Consider the following 16,271-nt stretch of genomic DNA (forward strand, 5'->3'; position numbering starts at 1 on the left):
AAAGGAAAAATTTGTCAGTTTGCAAATAGCATTATTTCTTGAAATATTTTAAAGGTGTAACGTTTTCAACACAAACTGTATTTTTGAACATGTATATTTATGCCTAATCCTTTAAATAGTGCAAAACTACCTGAAATGTTATTTTTGTGTTAACTAAGAAAGCCTCTAACCAATTTGCTGTCTTGCATTTTGCCAGTTGCAATGTAGTTAGAATGATTTAACTATTTTAGTACAGAGATTCCTAGCAAATAAAATGTTTGTTCAAACTATGAAGACACAGAGGTGAAAAATGATTTCTGGTTAAAATCTGATACTTAAGAAAACACTTGGAAAGCTATCTCTAATTTGGTGTAATTTGCAATATCAGAAACAATTAAATAAAAGCTATGTGTTTAAGAGTCTGAACATTTTTTGAATAATGTGAATCAAGTTTCATTTACACTCTCACTAAATGGAAGGTATTTTATTTGTCTTTAATTAAAAATTAAGTTTAATCAATAAAAATTAAAACTTTAAACTTCGCATCTGAGTAAAGGTAAACTATACCTCCTTTACTTATAACCTCCCTTGCTTAACACCATATACTTATGAAAAAATTTTTACTATAACCTAGTATAGCTTTTTTCTTCCCATTGAGTACATTTCTAGTACCATATTTTACAAAGTTTCCTCTTGCTAGGGGGAGAATAAAAGCTAAGATTAACTTTTTTGTTATATTTTATGGAATTATATTGCTTATAAATATTTCCATTCGCTATATTCACTCATACTTGCAAAACAGCATAAATTTAAAAGCATTAAAGAAACTATGCTATGTTTGGACAAACAAGGCACTCTTAAGAGCTAGCCTGACTGAGCAGCTTACCATAGTAAGAAAGCTGGCCGGGCGCGGTGGCTCACGCCTGTAATCCTAGCACTCTGGGAGGCCGAGGCGGGCGGATCGCTCGAGGTCAGGAGTTCAAGACCAGCCTGAACAAGAGTGAGACCCCGTCTCTACTAAAAATAGAAAGAAATTATATGGACAACTAAAATATATATATACAAAAAACTAGCCGGGCATGGTGGCGCATGCCTGTAGTCCCAGCTACTCGGGAGGCTGAGGCAGTAGGATCGCTTAAGCCCAGGAGTTTGAGGTTGCTGTGAGCTAGGCTGACGCCACGGCACTCACTCTAGCCCGGGCAACAGAGTGAGACTCTGTCTCAAAAAAAAAAAAAAAAAAAAGAAAGCTAATTGCTACTTTTGCCCTTAGGAAAGTCGCTCAACCTGTCAAATCTTTACTCTTCAGGTCATTGCCTTTTGGTGGCTCAACAAAACATTGTTTTGAGAGTCAAGATGGGAGCATGGTTGATAGTTTAAATGACTTAGAGTCAACCCTTTGGGAAATTTCAGGGGTATAGTAGAAGTGGTTCCCTTTCCAGTCTTAGATTTTTAAGTGGTCTCTGGAGACCGCATAGCTGCCAGGTTGGTTTCAGTACTTCTTGAGTGGCAATTTTGGTCAGTCATCATTAAAAGTAGACACTGGATAGAATATAAAATAACAATAGTAGGTAGAAACTATGAGGAAGGTATACATAGCTTTCCCCATCAACTTAATTACTGAAAAAAAAACTTTTTTCGCTTAAAAAAAAACTTACCTCATTAGCTAAACCTTCATTAACTTTAGTCTTGGTCCTTTTGTGCTCAGCCACAAATTTCTTCATTGTCAATTTTTGCTGAGATAATATGTATTAGGCAAACAATAATATTATGGTCAAGGATACTGTGAACATTTATCACTTTTTACTAGTATATGTTTATCAGTAGAAGTAATAAAACAGGCCTTCTCATTAACCAAGTTAGCCCCTGCATATTAGACACTTAAGTTGTGTCCTTAGCCCTTTTTATTTTTTAGAACACACAGCTTTGTTATGTCTTCATGGACATAATTAAACTCCCTTCTGTGCTTAAAAATGTTCAACCAGTTTTAGAAAGAGGATTTAGTAGGAAATTTGTCATTGAGTCAGCATGAATCTATCACCACTTCTGAAAAAAATTACTACTTAGAATGCATATCCCACAAAATAATAGAGTAGCATCTTTGTATGTGAAAGCAAATACTTTAAAAATGTAGTAGTTTACTGAATGATAATTCAGAGGTTTAGCTCAAGATTTTATAAATCTGGCTACATGTCAGAATCACCCCAGACATTCTGAGTCGAAAGTCTAAGAATAGAGCCCAATTCTCTTTTTAAAAGAAATGTCTCGGGGTAATTTTGACACAGCCAATCAAGTGTCAAGAAATAACTTTCTTAATTTACCGTTAAAGACTAAAGAGAGCACTGAGCAAAATAAAATCCTGGGCATTTTTATAGTTATAAGGCATGCCTTTTTAAGATAGTAAATGTCCAGTCAAATTATATTTTTTTTTCAAAAATAGTATACAATAGGCTGGGCGTGGTTGCTCCGCCTGTAATCCCAGCACTTGAGGCTGAGAGTTTGAGACCAATCTGGGCAACATAGCAAGACCCTGTCTTTACATAATATAAGAAAAATTAGCTGGGTGTGGTGGTGCACACCTGTAGTCCCAGCTATTTGGGAGGCTGAGGAGGGAAGATCACTTGAGCCCAGGAGTTCGAGATCACAGAGAGCTATGATGACACCAGTGTCCTCTAGCCCAAATGATAGAGTGAGGGAGACCCTGTTTCCAAAAAATATATATATATATATATATATGTACATATATACACACACACACACACACACACAACAAAAAATCTAATCTTTGTCCTTTTCATGTGAAGAATTTGGAAAAGCCCTTTAAATTTATCATAATGGGATTTTTATATGTAATTTGTTGCACCTTCATGAAATAATATTAAGTACAGAGACAAAGCTTCTGGGGAACCAGAGGCTGTGTGTATTTTACTTCCTTTCTATGTTGCTTTTTATCCTTTGAGCATTTAGTAAGTTCAGTAATGAAGGCAATGGACAAGCCTAGGATCCAGTTTAATTACTAGGACATGCTTATCTGAGAATAGCCAGACTTCAATTATGGTACTGCCAATCTCTTCCGTATCCCTTCTGCTTGCAAATAGGGCCCTGTTCCAGAGAAGCTTCTCTCCATTAAAGCAACACTTGTTATCCTAAGTGTTTGCATCCATTGTATGAATACTCTCTCAACTTTTAATCTGTGTGTGTACAATTGCTTGTTCTTCTGATGCTTTTTGTTTATTCAGTAAGTGCTAGTGAGTTCCTTTTTTAAAGAGGTTAATTTACATAAAATATATTCTTTGTCTAGTATGAAGTACTCCTTTGTGTACAAGATCATGATGATCCAGCCATTGATGTATGTAAGAAGCTTCTTGGAAAATATCCAAATGTTGATGCTAGATTGTTTATAGGTAAGTAACAAATGAGTCTATCCTGACCATTTTGCTTTGGTAGTATTAAATATCAGTAATCTTCTCTACATAGGTTAAGGTATTAGCCATGTTTGCTTTAAGCATGTTTTTTGGAGTAGTGAAAGGTGTTTACATCCTTTTGAGAAAAGTTATGGAAACAAAAGGGTTTTTTTCCCCATATCTGAGATAAACAAAATAACATAAAACAATTGCAAATTACTCATCAATCACATATGAGAGTCTGTTATTTTTGTTTCATTAATAATTTCAATGTAGAAACTTTTCTTTATCTCATTGGCTATAATTGGGAGTGAGCAATAGAATTCACTTTTATTCTGTTGGAAAACGAGTATTTGTCCAAAAGTCTACAGGCTTATTCTAAACACTTGTAGAGGTGTATTTGCTATTAAATTTTTTTTTAACATAGGCCTGCTGTGATCTCTTTCAAAAATAAAGTCGTGTAAAATCTTCATTTGGAATGGGCTGTTGAAAAAAAAGAAAAGAATATGTTTTCTATTTGAAGATAGGGCAATGATTTTTAAAATTCTTCATTAGCTTGAAATGCAACTTTGAAAATTATAACTGTAGCACTCCTATGAATTAATCAGGAATATGACAAATCTGTCAACTCGTGGTCAGAGATTAAGTTCATTCTTCATGTTTGCTATCTTAAACTATTTATTATTATATATTTGTTGTGGTTTTCAGTGTACAAATCTTTGTTAAATATAATCTCACCTGATTGGTGAATTTCTCTATGCTGTTTTAATTATCGTAGCTGCAAAATGATTTCCTATAGCTTTTTTTCCTTAGGACCATTTTTTAAATTGACAAATAAAATTTGTATATGTTTATGGTGTACAACATGATATTTTGAATTACATATACATTGTGGCATAGCTAAGTCAAGTTAGTTAGCATATGAATTACCTTATATACTTATTTATTTGTAGTGAGAAATCTACTCTCTTAGTAATTTTCAAGTATACAACACATTTTTATTGTATATTCTCTCACATACTTATTTATTTGTGGTGAGAAATCTACTCTCAGCAATTTTCAAGTATAACAATATATTGTAGTCACCATGTTGTACAATTGTCATTAAATATTGATTCATACTTAACTATTAATGCAAGAACTTAAGTATTAGAAAAACTGAAACACTGAATTTTCAAAGGTAAATGATATAATTCTCCTTTTGAGAATGAGCACTTTTTTCCTAAATATATAATTATGAATAATAGGGAATGTAAAAAAATAATGTGAAAGTATGTTCGTTTAAATTATTAAATGTGCAAGTACTTTTCCCTCTAGCATGTATCTTTATCCTGGAAAATATTTTTAATGTTACATAAAGTTTTTACTACCATATCCTTACATTTTTAGGTGGCAAAAAGGTTGGCATTAATCCTAAAATTAATAATTTAATGCCAGGATATGAAGTTGCAAAGTATGATCTTATATGGATTTGCGATAGTGGAATAAGAGGTGAGTTTTTTCTTATTTGTTTTATAAAACTATTTGTGTGGTCATAAAATGCCAAAAGCAATCTGAAAATACATTTATCAATCCTTTTAAACACTTATGTTTATAGTAGTTTCAATGTTTTATAATTTTTTTTAATATTCTAATTACCTTAAGTTTCTCAACCTCAACACTATTGACATTTTGGGCCTGATAATTCTTCGTTGTGGGGACTGTCCTGTAGGATGTTTAGCAGCATTCCTGGCCTCTACCCACTAGATGACAGTAGTACCCCCTTCTCACTTGTAACAACCCAGAATGTCTCCAGACATTGACAGATGTCCCCTGTGAGCAATAAAGTCACGTAAGATAATATGATATGAGATGTTTGCTATTTGAAGATAGAGCAATTTTTTTATTAGCTTAAAATGGAAATTTGAAAATTAATGTAAATATAGGACCCCTATGAATTAATCCAGGAACATTACAGATCTGTCAACTCATAGTCAGAGAGTGTGTTCATTCTTTACATTGCTTACTATCATATATTTATGTTTTTCAGTGTATAAATCTCTGTTAAATATAGTCACAGTCCATGCCTGTTAGCAGTTCTACGAGATCAGATACATATACCCACTGAGAAACTAGAGGCTCATTTCCTCTGGTTGGAGAGTAGAGAAGTCAGCCAAGAACTGAGGTCCTTTGACCTCTGCTCCTGAACCTTTTCCACTAGGACACATTGTCCTTATTTCAATTTGGAGGTTTTGACATGGGGGTTAATGTTTTCAAGGTATTTCTTGCCTCTGGTACATAATAGGAATATACTGGGCTAAAAATGTGTAGAGTAAATTAGCTTATAAATTTTGCCTTTTTGAAAATTTGTATTCTGCTCAGAAAGGTGGTTGAGATTCATCTTATTAGATCCAAATGTTTAAAAGAATTTATTAAGAACGTAATAACCATTCACAAAATATATTTTACATTAGTGGGCATTTTACTAAACAGAAATTTTTTCTCTCCCCCTCCCCCCGTCCCCCCTCCCTTTTTTTTTAATTGTAGTAATTCCAGACACACTTACTGACATGGTTAATCAAATGACAGAAAAAGTAGGCTTGGTTCATGGGCTGCCTTACGTAGCAGACAGACAGGGCTTTGCTGCCACGTTAGAACAGGTAAGTATGGTGGTTATAAATAATACTCATGTTATCAGACCCCTAACTTCCCAGAAGCTTGAGATATATTCCAAGTCTGAGAGTTGGGACTAGCCCTCTACAGGAACTGTATTAAGTCCATTTGGGAACCTGCTGTGTTCTAGAATCCTCAGGTTGAGAGCAGCTGTTTTCATTAGTGAGGAAATTCTTGGGCTCCTGTCTGCACCCTGGCAGTGAGCAGTGGTGCACAGGAAATGTCTTGTGGCCTTCCTGCCAGCCGAACACAGTATATTCTTTTCCCTTATGGTGTTCACTTTCAGTGCTCGACTATTGACTTGCATAAAAGGACATACTATATTGTTCTTCCAAAGATTCATATCTGAAAAGAACCGAAAATATCAAATATTTTAAATATACGAAAAAGGAAACTTGTTCATGTAAGTCATAAAATCCATTTGATTTCCTTTTAAAACAGGCTTCTAATAATTATCTGAGAAGCTTATTTTATGTTTTCCTTCTAATTTTTGTTCTTCAACTTATAAGAGAAATATTAACTTTTATATAGGAAACTGTAAATTATAGGAAAGCATAAGAAGCAAAAAACCAATGAGAGGAAGTTTCTGTTTTTAAAAATTAAGGTTGTTTATTTCTGTTTTACCATTTAGGTACTTTGGATTTTTTTTTCCTATGTACCTTTTAAAAAACATAATTAAGATAGTATTCTAAAAGCAATTTGTATCTTATTTTTGTCACTTCATAAGCTTTTGCCATATCATTAATAACTTTTCATAAAAGTAATTTTATTGGCTATATCATAGTCTATCATATAAATGTCCAGTGCTTGACTTAATCATTCATGTACTGTTAAACATTTAGGAGGAAAAACTTGTCTTAAGGTTATAAGGGAAGGCTATGTGGTTTCAGTCTTTAAATATATCAGCTTACTCTTAAAACATATCTGCGTTTATATTCCTTTAAATTGCCATCTTATGATTGCCACCGGTCTGAAAGGGTAAAGGTACATTGTGAGAACTTGGCATTTGATCTTTGGCAACTCGAACCATGAGCTCTTTCTTAGTATTGCCTGTGAATATATTTGTCTTACTACATGAAATCATTAAATGCCAGAGTTTTTGTTAAGTGAAAGAAACCTGGTGTATCCACTTTAAAATAAAATATTGTATGTTCTTATATACCGTATTGTATTTTTGTCTTAGAAATAATCCAAGTTGGTGTATATGTCAATGTTAAATATCTTCCAGAATACACCCATTCCCTTGGTGTAGGTTTAATCCCTATATGTCACTCTGCCATACTTAGAGTGAATGGAGATAGGCCAGAGTAATCGTTGTACTCTTTAAAGAAATCCTAGGAGACTTCAATTCAGTCCCTAGTCCCACCTCATTCCTAAAATCTCACTTAATAATGGCATGAGTAATTAAGATGTGTGCTTCTGGTCTTAGAAATTTAGGTTCCATTCAGTCCCACAGACACCAGGGCTTGGGGTAGTAGGTAGCAAGAATCATAATCACCCCTTAAAATTCTGTTGTTCTGGACTGTGTGCAACCCCTGCCATTGAGAAAGATCACTACTCTTTATTTTAAACTTATTAGAAAGGGCAGCATATCTGAAGTATAAGTAATAAATACAATTTTATGTCTGATAATTGTAGCAATGACAATCTTTTTCTACCATTGATTTATTGATTGTATATCTCATGACTTCAGAGTATATCTGGGGAAAGGGCAATATGAGATGGGAGATAGAATTTTAATATCCCTCTTATTTATGAAGAATATATTGAACAACAAAACTGGAAATTGGGAAGGATGTCAGTGACTCAGGGACTTGATATACCTATAGATGGTGTGTGTATGTATGTATGTTATGCATGTATATACAGATATGTGTGTAGGTATATTGATCCAAATAAAATAAGTAGATATACGTATATATTTTTATATGAACATCCTAAAAATAGAATACATTAAATATTTATATTTTATGTCAATGAGTGATATTTTTATGTGTATTATTTTGTATCCAAATTAAGTTTTATTTGGATAAATCTTAAATCTTTAAATTTTTACTGTTTGCTATATGTAAACACTGTTGTGTACCACTTTTTATTCAGGTAGTATATGTAAGCATAACAGGATATTCACTCAATTATATTTTTAAAAGATCATTAGGAAAAAATTTATAAGCACCATACTTCTAGGATAATATTCTAATTGTATACATTTGTGTTTTGGGGGCAGGTATATTTTGGAACTTCACATCCGAGGTACTATATCTCTGCCAACGTAACTGGTTTCAAATGTGTAACAGGAATGTCTTGTCTAATGAGAAAAGATGTGTTAGATCAAGCAGGAGGACTTATAGCTTTTGCTCAGTACATTGCTGAAGATTACTTTATGGCCAAAGCTATAGCTGACCGGTAAGAAAACTAAATTAAGCCTTGGTATTTTTATTACCTAACTTCTGTTTACTTATTCTTTTTGTTCAACCCATGGATTAGGGCTTTTTTATTTTATTTTTTGCTACTGAGTACAGAATAGATTAATAATTTTAGAAAGTAGTTGATAATTCTAATTCTGTAATTACAGATATATACTAATGAAGTAAGTAAATATTCTGATTCCTCTAAACTTTTCAAATTAATGTGTTTTAATGTGATTAAAGGAAGCTTCTCCATGATTGTGAATTTTCATTAGTATAGGTGTAAATTTCTATGTGTTGTAGGAGAATTAAAACTATCACCAGTTCAGGTGATGGGTATATTAAAAGCCTAGACTTCTCCACTATGCAATACAGCCATGTAACAAAAAAATACCTTTGCTCTCCAATCAGTTTAAATTTTTAAAAAATAATAAAACTATCAGTGTGGTCATAAACCAGTAGGTGAAAATTTAAGGAATATCATTTCAAATTTTGAATTTTCTCAGTAAATTATTTGATGCTTTGCTGAGAAGCTACCTAAAGATTCATATGATTGACTTAGCATTTATCACAAAATACTTATTTTGATTTTAAAGGGGATTGCTGCCTTGTGTGATAATTTATTTAAAATGTGGTTTTAAAAATTGAAGTATGTTTTAAAAATTCTCATGATGGGCCAGGCACAGTGGCTCATACCTGTGATCCCGGCACTCTGGGAGGCCGAGGCAGGAGGATTGCTTGAGCTCAGGAGTTTGAGACCAGCTTGAGCAAGAGCAAGACCCCATCTCTACAAAAAATAGAAAACTTAGCTGGGCATGGTGGCTCACACCTGTAGTCCCAACTGCTTGGGAGGCTGAGGCAGGAGGATCGCTTGAGCCCAGGAATGTGAGGTTGCAGTGAGTTATGATGACACCACTGCACTCTAGCCAGAGCAATAGAGCGAGACTGTGTCTCAAAAAAAAAAATTCTTGTGATGGTGGTCATATGGGTCATAGTTTCCTAGTGAGATACATGAGATACATTATGCCACTTTTTGTTTACATTTCTTGTTGAATATTTACACGCATAATTTTTTTTTTGTTATTTTTTTGGTTAGTAGTCATCAGCGACTAAACTATTAAATACAGAACTCTCTCCATTCAGTAATTTCAGAGTGACTGCATTTTACGTTTCTTAACTGTAAAGTCAGGAGGTTATAGTTTCTTTTAGCTTTTAGACAGTGCTGTCATGAACCAACGTTAATTGCTGAAACATCCATAAGTATAGTATACCTTAAGTAGTGTGCTAATCCTGAGGACTGGGCTCACTCTTTATAGTGATTAATGAATGCATAACCAGTCATCCTTGCACATGTTCATCATCATAGCTTATTTTATAACTGTCTTAATTTTCAGAGGTTGGAGGTTTGCAATGTCCACCCAAGTTGCAATGCAAAACTCTGGCTCATATTCAATTTCTCAGTTTCAGTCCAGAATGATCAGGTAAATCAACTGTCTTTTTATAGTTTGTTAAAAGAAAAGGGAGGGGGGATTTTTATTAATAATGCTTTCATATGGTTAAAAAAAATCGATCTAAAGGTCAGAGTTTAGTTTATTTCCAGAAAATACAGTCTAACTTCTATATTAAAGTAAATCTAATGTCTAGATGTATTTTCTTTGCTGTGTTAGACTGAAAGTATTAAAAAAAGATATTAAAACTTTGAATTTTTTTAATGTGCTGATCTCTATTTTCTGATTTTCTATACTTTGATAAAATTTTATGATCTATTTTCCTCAGAGTATAGGCCATACAAATGAATTTATAGACTTTTTTCTTTGATATGCCAAATATAAAAGTGATTCATTTTTAAAAAATGTTTAAAGAGAAGAAACTATATAACAAGGTTAAAAGTTGATGACTTTGGGAAAGGAATGATTAGTCTTGTAACCAGTCTGTCGTTTTAAAGAAAATCCTTCTTATTTTTATTTTTAGGTGGACCAAATTGAGAATTAACATGCTTCCTGCTACAATAATTTGTGAACCAATTTCAGAATGCTTTGTTGCCAGTTTAATTATTGGATGGGCAGCTCATCATGTATTCAGATGGGATATTATGGTATTTTTCATGTGTCATTGCCTGGCATGGTTTATATTTGACTACATTCAACTCAGGGGTGTCCAGGTATGTAGATAGGCATGAAAAGGTTGGCAGTCATTTGGTGGAACTAAAACTGTTTTAATTTAGAAAAGGTTGAAGAAAATATGTTTGAGCCATTTATTCAGCTTCCCACTGAAGGTTACTATCAGGTTTAAATATTATTTTCATGGCTCACGCCTGTAATCCCAGCACTCTGGAAGGCTGAGGCAGGAGGATGGCTTGAGCCCAGGAGTTTGAGGCTGCAGTGAGCTATGATGACGCCACTGCACCTTACCCGGGGCGACAGAGCAAGACTCTGTCTCAAAAAGAAAAAAGAAAATTGAACTCCCCTCCTCACTCCCCACTTTCGTATTCTTAAAAAAATAAAAATAAACATTACTGTCTCTGGCAGAATGTTGACGTAAAACTTAACTTGATTTGCATCTTTCAGTTGATTGTACACTTTTATTAAGGATCCAAAAACATAATGTTCAGCATACCAGTAAGTACTCAAACTAAGAATATGTTTGATAGTCGTTATTTTCGTGTTGCTTTTACTAATAATTAACATTTTCTTAAACGATGTAGCATGGTAGTTAAATTACCTAAGGAAACAGACTTGATTTTATGTAGTATACTTAGAAAAAGTGAAATCCAAGAATTTCATTTTTTTTTAACTGTCTTAAGTCTGAGAGTGAGTAAATAATTTTTTTTTTTTTTAATTTCTAGGGTGGCACACTGTGTTTTTCAAAACTTGATTATGCTGTCGCTTGGTTCATCCGCGAATCCATGACAATATACATTTTTTTGTCAGCATTATGGGACCCTACTATAAGCTGGAGAACTGGTCGCTACAGATTGCGCTGTGGAGGTACAGCAGAGGAAATCCTAGATGTATAACTACAGCTTTGTGACTGTATATAAAGGAAAAAAGAGAAGTATTATAAATTATGTTTATATAAATGCTTTTAAAAGATCTACCTTCAGTAGTTTTATCACATGTTATGTTTTGGTATCTGTTCTTTAATTTATTTTTGCATGGCACTTATGTCTGTGAAAAAAAAAAAAAAAAAACACATCTGTAGTCTTGGCCAAATGATACACTTTATTTTGTGGAAGTAGAAAATTAAGAGAATTGGTTCTAGGAACCTGGGTTTGTTTTTTGTTTATTTTTTTTAAATAAATGAATAAATGCATATATATATATACGCATATATATGAATGCTCTGCAACAAACACTATGACAGTATCCTTCAGTAGAGAAAGTTTCTTATCTGTGAGTACACTCTTTGAGAATATTTGTGGGTGAGATGGCAGCAGCTTTGTCTGGGGGTTTAGAAAAGACCAGAAGGTAATGACTATTCCTGTCCAATGTGAACGATATTAATGCAGTGAAAAACCCACAGCGAGGTACTAAGAAACTTTTTCATGCTTTATGCCTACCTCTTATAGTTGTTGCAGAGCAAATATAAATTGTAATAAGGTAGCTAGGCCTTACAGAAATAAACGGAAAAACTTTTAAAAACTAATAATAATAAAAGAGCTGGAATCTAGTATTTATATGACTCTGTAAGTGATATTTTTTTGGTCTCACTGCAATGAACCAAAAGTGGCTGAGTTTGGTTTTTAATTGTAGCCATGTATTGAAGGCATCTTTTTGACCAACTCTTGTTGGTTCTGTCTTGAACCATTGTTAATCACTGTGCTGTAATTAGTAAAGCTAAATCTTCTCCTTCCCTGCTCCTTCCCCAACCCACCCCATCTTTCCTTAACTTTTTTTCAGGGGTGGGGGTTGGGAGTGGTTTTGTTTTAGTGTGAGTGGATGTTTTGATAGTTGTAAGGAAAAATGCATTTCAGACACATTTCACACATGAGCTATTTTCTTACACAGTATGTCTTATTGTTAATAAGAATGTAATTTCATGATACAGGTATTTAATATCTTTTTTAAGTAAGTAAATATTCTAGCCATCAATAAATAAATTGCAGTAGAGTATTAAGAGGGGACAGGATGAGTTTTACTCTTAAAATTAATCAGTATCAAACTAAGTCTACTGTGTGTGTGTTTTTTTTTTTTTTTTACTATTATAGTCTAGTCTTATTTAAATTGGATTTTTGTATTCCAGTTTGTATGACAAAGTAGACTAGATGAGCGCTAGTTGTAAATGCATGCTGTACTTCACTTTTCTCCCCCCATCATGCCGCTAAACTTGCTTGTCAGGTTGTGCTTAACTTGTGGTGAACTGGACTTGTTTTTGTTTTTAAAAAATAAGCAAAAATGTAAGGGATAGTGCATAAGCCTTTCATTTTTTTTTGTAGTGGTATTTTGCTTTTTCTTCAGGATCGGATGGCATGTTGTCCTTACCAATGCCTACTGCAGGGCTCACACTGGCAATACGGCAGCTCCAAATTCTCAGTTCCTCCAGTTTCCATGTCAAAGCATACTGTGTAGCACATTAGCAATAACTACATATTTATAGAAAATGAACACTTTTTCACTTTACTGAGCCAATTCATTCAATTGTCTAGTGACTATATACATGGTTTAAATTGCAATATATCTATAAATGTGTATACACATTATAGTTAAAGCTTTTCTCTGGGCCAAACTGCTTCATTCTTTTTTGGTTTTTTTTTTGTTTGTTTGTTTGTTTTGTTTTGTTTTGTTTTGCCTTATGATGAATTGTTTGAAGGGCATTTTTTATGAACAAAGGCTTGGATGCATATTCCTTTCTTTATGTGAAATGGGTAGTATTGTTCCCTGAGGAAAGTTGCACAGTAAAAACCAGTCTAGTTGTGACCCACTATGTGTTTATTTTTGTTGAATTACTATTATCTGAGTTGAACTTTGCTGACCATGTTCGTAATTTGTTGGTCTGTTTAATGAAGTTTGGTTGATGCCATCCTTTGCACTGCTGAAGTAAAACCTTGTTTATTACTTAGCTTTTTGCTGATCTCAGTATGGGCAATGTAACAACAAAACCAAAATGGCTGGACAGACTTCTTGTGTTTTGTAAATATAAAAAAATGACTGTTCTGTATGTGTGTTTAACGTGGTAGTGGAATATTTCCTTAAAGTGAAGCATCACTTAAGCACACAGAGTAATTCTTTGTTTAGCAAGTTTGGAGTGATGATAAAATGGTAAGAAATAATATAAATGTTGAAGAAAGCATTACAACAGAACTATAGAAGTCCAAATTTAATAAACTGTCTTTTTAAAAAGAAAAACCCCAATAAGTGTCTAGAATATACCATGTTTTGTTATTTAAAATCATTGTCTTAAGTTTTTTGTTCAAAAAATAAAACTTTGAATACAATCAAAACATTAGCAATAATGTATTTTTTGTTTACTGTCTTTCCTTTTATATTTTGTAAATAACATGTTCTGCCACTCACATCAGAATTATTGGAAGAGTTTTTGTCAAGTGTTAATTTTGAAATCTTCCTTTTACCTGAGCCACAGGCAGTCTTATGGGATAACGTAGGGCTTTTCTACATTGGTTGCATGTTAGAATCACCTGGAGAACTTTTAAAAGGTACATATACTGGGGCCCTGTCCACAAAGATTCTGGTTTAATCATTCTGGGTAAGGCCTGAGCTCTGCTTGTGGTTCTACTGTGAGAATTACTGGCCCTTAATAATATTTAGAAAAGACCTAGTGGTCTCTTTGGCCTGTCTCTTCTGGGCTTGAACTCTGAACTCAGCCATTTAGATCTTACCACTCCGATGACTAGGAAAGGTAAATGCAAGAAAAGGAATGGAATGGCATTGCTGCTTGAGGCCTGAATGGAAAATGGACTAAGCTGTACCCCACACACTGTCCAGGGGCCAGGATTCTCCCAAGCTGCAAGCATTCCCATGCCCGTTTTACCACCAGCCCATGAGAAAAGACTAGGCCAAACAGGAGAGCAAATCCCAGGGGAGAAAGAGTCACCTATAGACAGAATGTGTACCCCTCCCCCCCCAAATTCATATGTTGAAACCTAATCCCCAGCGTGAATGTATTTCAAGGTGGGCCCTTTGGGAGGTGATTAGGTCATGAGGCTTGTACCCTCATGATGGGATTAGTGTCTTCAGAAACCCCAGAGAGCTCCCTTACCTGTTCTGCCATGTGAGGATACAGCAGAAGGAGGGCCCTTACGAGTCACTGAGTCTGCTGGTGCCTTGATCGTAGACTTTCCAGCCTCCAGAACTGTAAGAAATAAGTTTCTCTTGTTTATAAGCCACCGAGTCTGCGGTATTCTGTTACAGGAGCCATAGCAGACTATGACAATCTAAAAGGGATCTGGCTGGGGCCTGCTGGAGGTTCCATTCCTGGCCCCTCCACCCAGTAAACAAGCTCATTCCTCCTAGTTTGATCCACACCAAGTTGAGCCAAGTGAACCTTTTAGAATGAAGACGCTGAGACACGGGGAGAGCTGTGATCACAAGGGTCAGGTAACCGTGGCATTGGTGGCAGAGCTGGGAGTAGCTCCCGCATCAGGTCCCGGTGTGATACGTTTCTCCTTGTTTCAAGTTCTGCCTACAACAGCTTTAAAACTTAACCTTGAAATTTTAAAAAAATCCATAGTTTTAATAGCCATCTGTTCTAACTCTTAAAAATTGTCCTAGAGGCCGGGCACGGTGGCTCGCGCCTGTAATCCTAGCACTCTGGGAGGCCGAGGTGGGCGGATCGTTTGAGCTCAGGAGTTCGAGACCAGCCTGAGCAAGAGCGAGACCCCATCTCTACTAAAAATAGAAAGAAATTATATGGACAGCTAAAAATATATATAGAAAAAATTAGCCGGGCATGGTGGTGCATGCCTGTAGTCCCAGCTACTCGGGAGGCTGAGACAGTAGGATCGCTTGAGCTCAGGAGTTTGAGGTTGCTGTGAGCTAGGCTGACGCCACGGCACTCACTCTAGCCTGGGCAACAGAGTGAGACTCTGTCTCAAAAAAAAAAAAAAAAAAAAAAAAATTGTCCTAGAGAACCAGATTCAAACCTGCAAAACAAGAATGTAAGTTACTCTAAAGCTTTTTTAAAGTAAATGCTTTACAATGTATTGAGATTAGTGCATATCATAAGACTTCATGAGAATGAAAATAGTTCAGACCTTTCCTTCTGAAGCTTATCAGGACCTCGTGTTTGAGTTGTTATTTATTCATTTCAAGTTTATATTTATTCATTTCTTATATTTATTTCTTATTTATTTCTTATTTATATATTTATATTGTTATATATTTATATTTATATATGTTATATTATAATATTATATTATATATAAATATATAATATATATTATGTATAAATATATGATATTATATTAATATATTATATATTTATATTTATATATTATTTTTTATTATATTTATTCATTTCTGTAATAAAAATAAATTTATTATATTTATTCATTTCAAGTTTATAATCATATCAACTTCATTTTGATGGAAAGAAAGCAAACATTGCAAAACAGTGAACACCTATCCCTGCAGAGCTGCGGGAATATGCATTTAAATGAATAATTTTCTTTATCAATCTCTTCAAAAGAGTTTAAAATCACTATCTTAGCATCTTTTTTAAAACAAAAATACATATCTTTAACAGATCCTTAAGCAGTTGCCTAAGAACCAAAATGTGCTAAACCCTTCATGTGGCCCCTCCCCAGTTCTGGGAGAGATTGGCAGAGACTGTGGGTGTCTGTGGAGTCGTTTCTTGTGGTTGTGCTGTTTAGACT

The 16,271-nt window shown here is 34.2% G+C and overlaps 1 protein-coding gene across 1 annotated transcript in view; it reads left to right on the plus strand.

Moving 5' to 3' along the window:
* UGCG (UDP-glucose ceramide glucosyltransferase) overlaps positions 1-13,880 on the plus strand; it is a 33,701-nt gene extending 19,821 nt beyond the window's left edge. Inside the window, exons 3-9 of the mRNA XM_069476680.1 lie at positions 3,278-3,380; positions 4,770-4,871; positions 5,907-6,019; positions 8,260-8,438; positions 9,835-9,921; positions 10,412-10,601; positions 11,286-13,880. Of these exons, the coding sequence (XP_069332781.1) occupies positions 3,278-3,380; positions 4,770-4,871; positions 5,907-6,019; positions 8,260-8,438; positions 9,835-9,921; positions 10,412-10,601; positions 11,286-11,456 (945 nt within the window). The 3' untranslated portion in view covers positions 11,457-13,880. The remainder of the gene's footprint in view (positions 1-3,277; positions 3,381-4,769; positions 4,872-5,906; positions 6,020-8,259; positions 8,439-9,834; positions 9,922-10,411; positions 10,602-11,285) is intronic.
* The last annotated feature ends 2,391 nt before the right edge of the window (positions 13,881-16,271 follow it).

This window comes from Eulemur rufifrons, chromosome 7 (assembly GCF_041146395.1).
Source record: "Eulemur rufifrons isolate Redbay chromosome 7, OSU_ERuf_1, whole genome shotgun sequence".
Taxonomy (NCBI): Eukaryota; Metazoa; Chordata; class Mammalia; order Primates; family Lemuridae; genus Eulemur; species Eulemur rufifrons.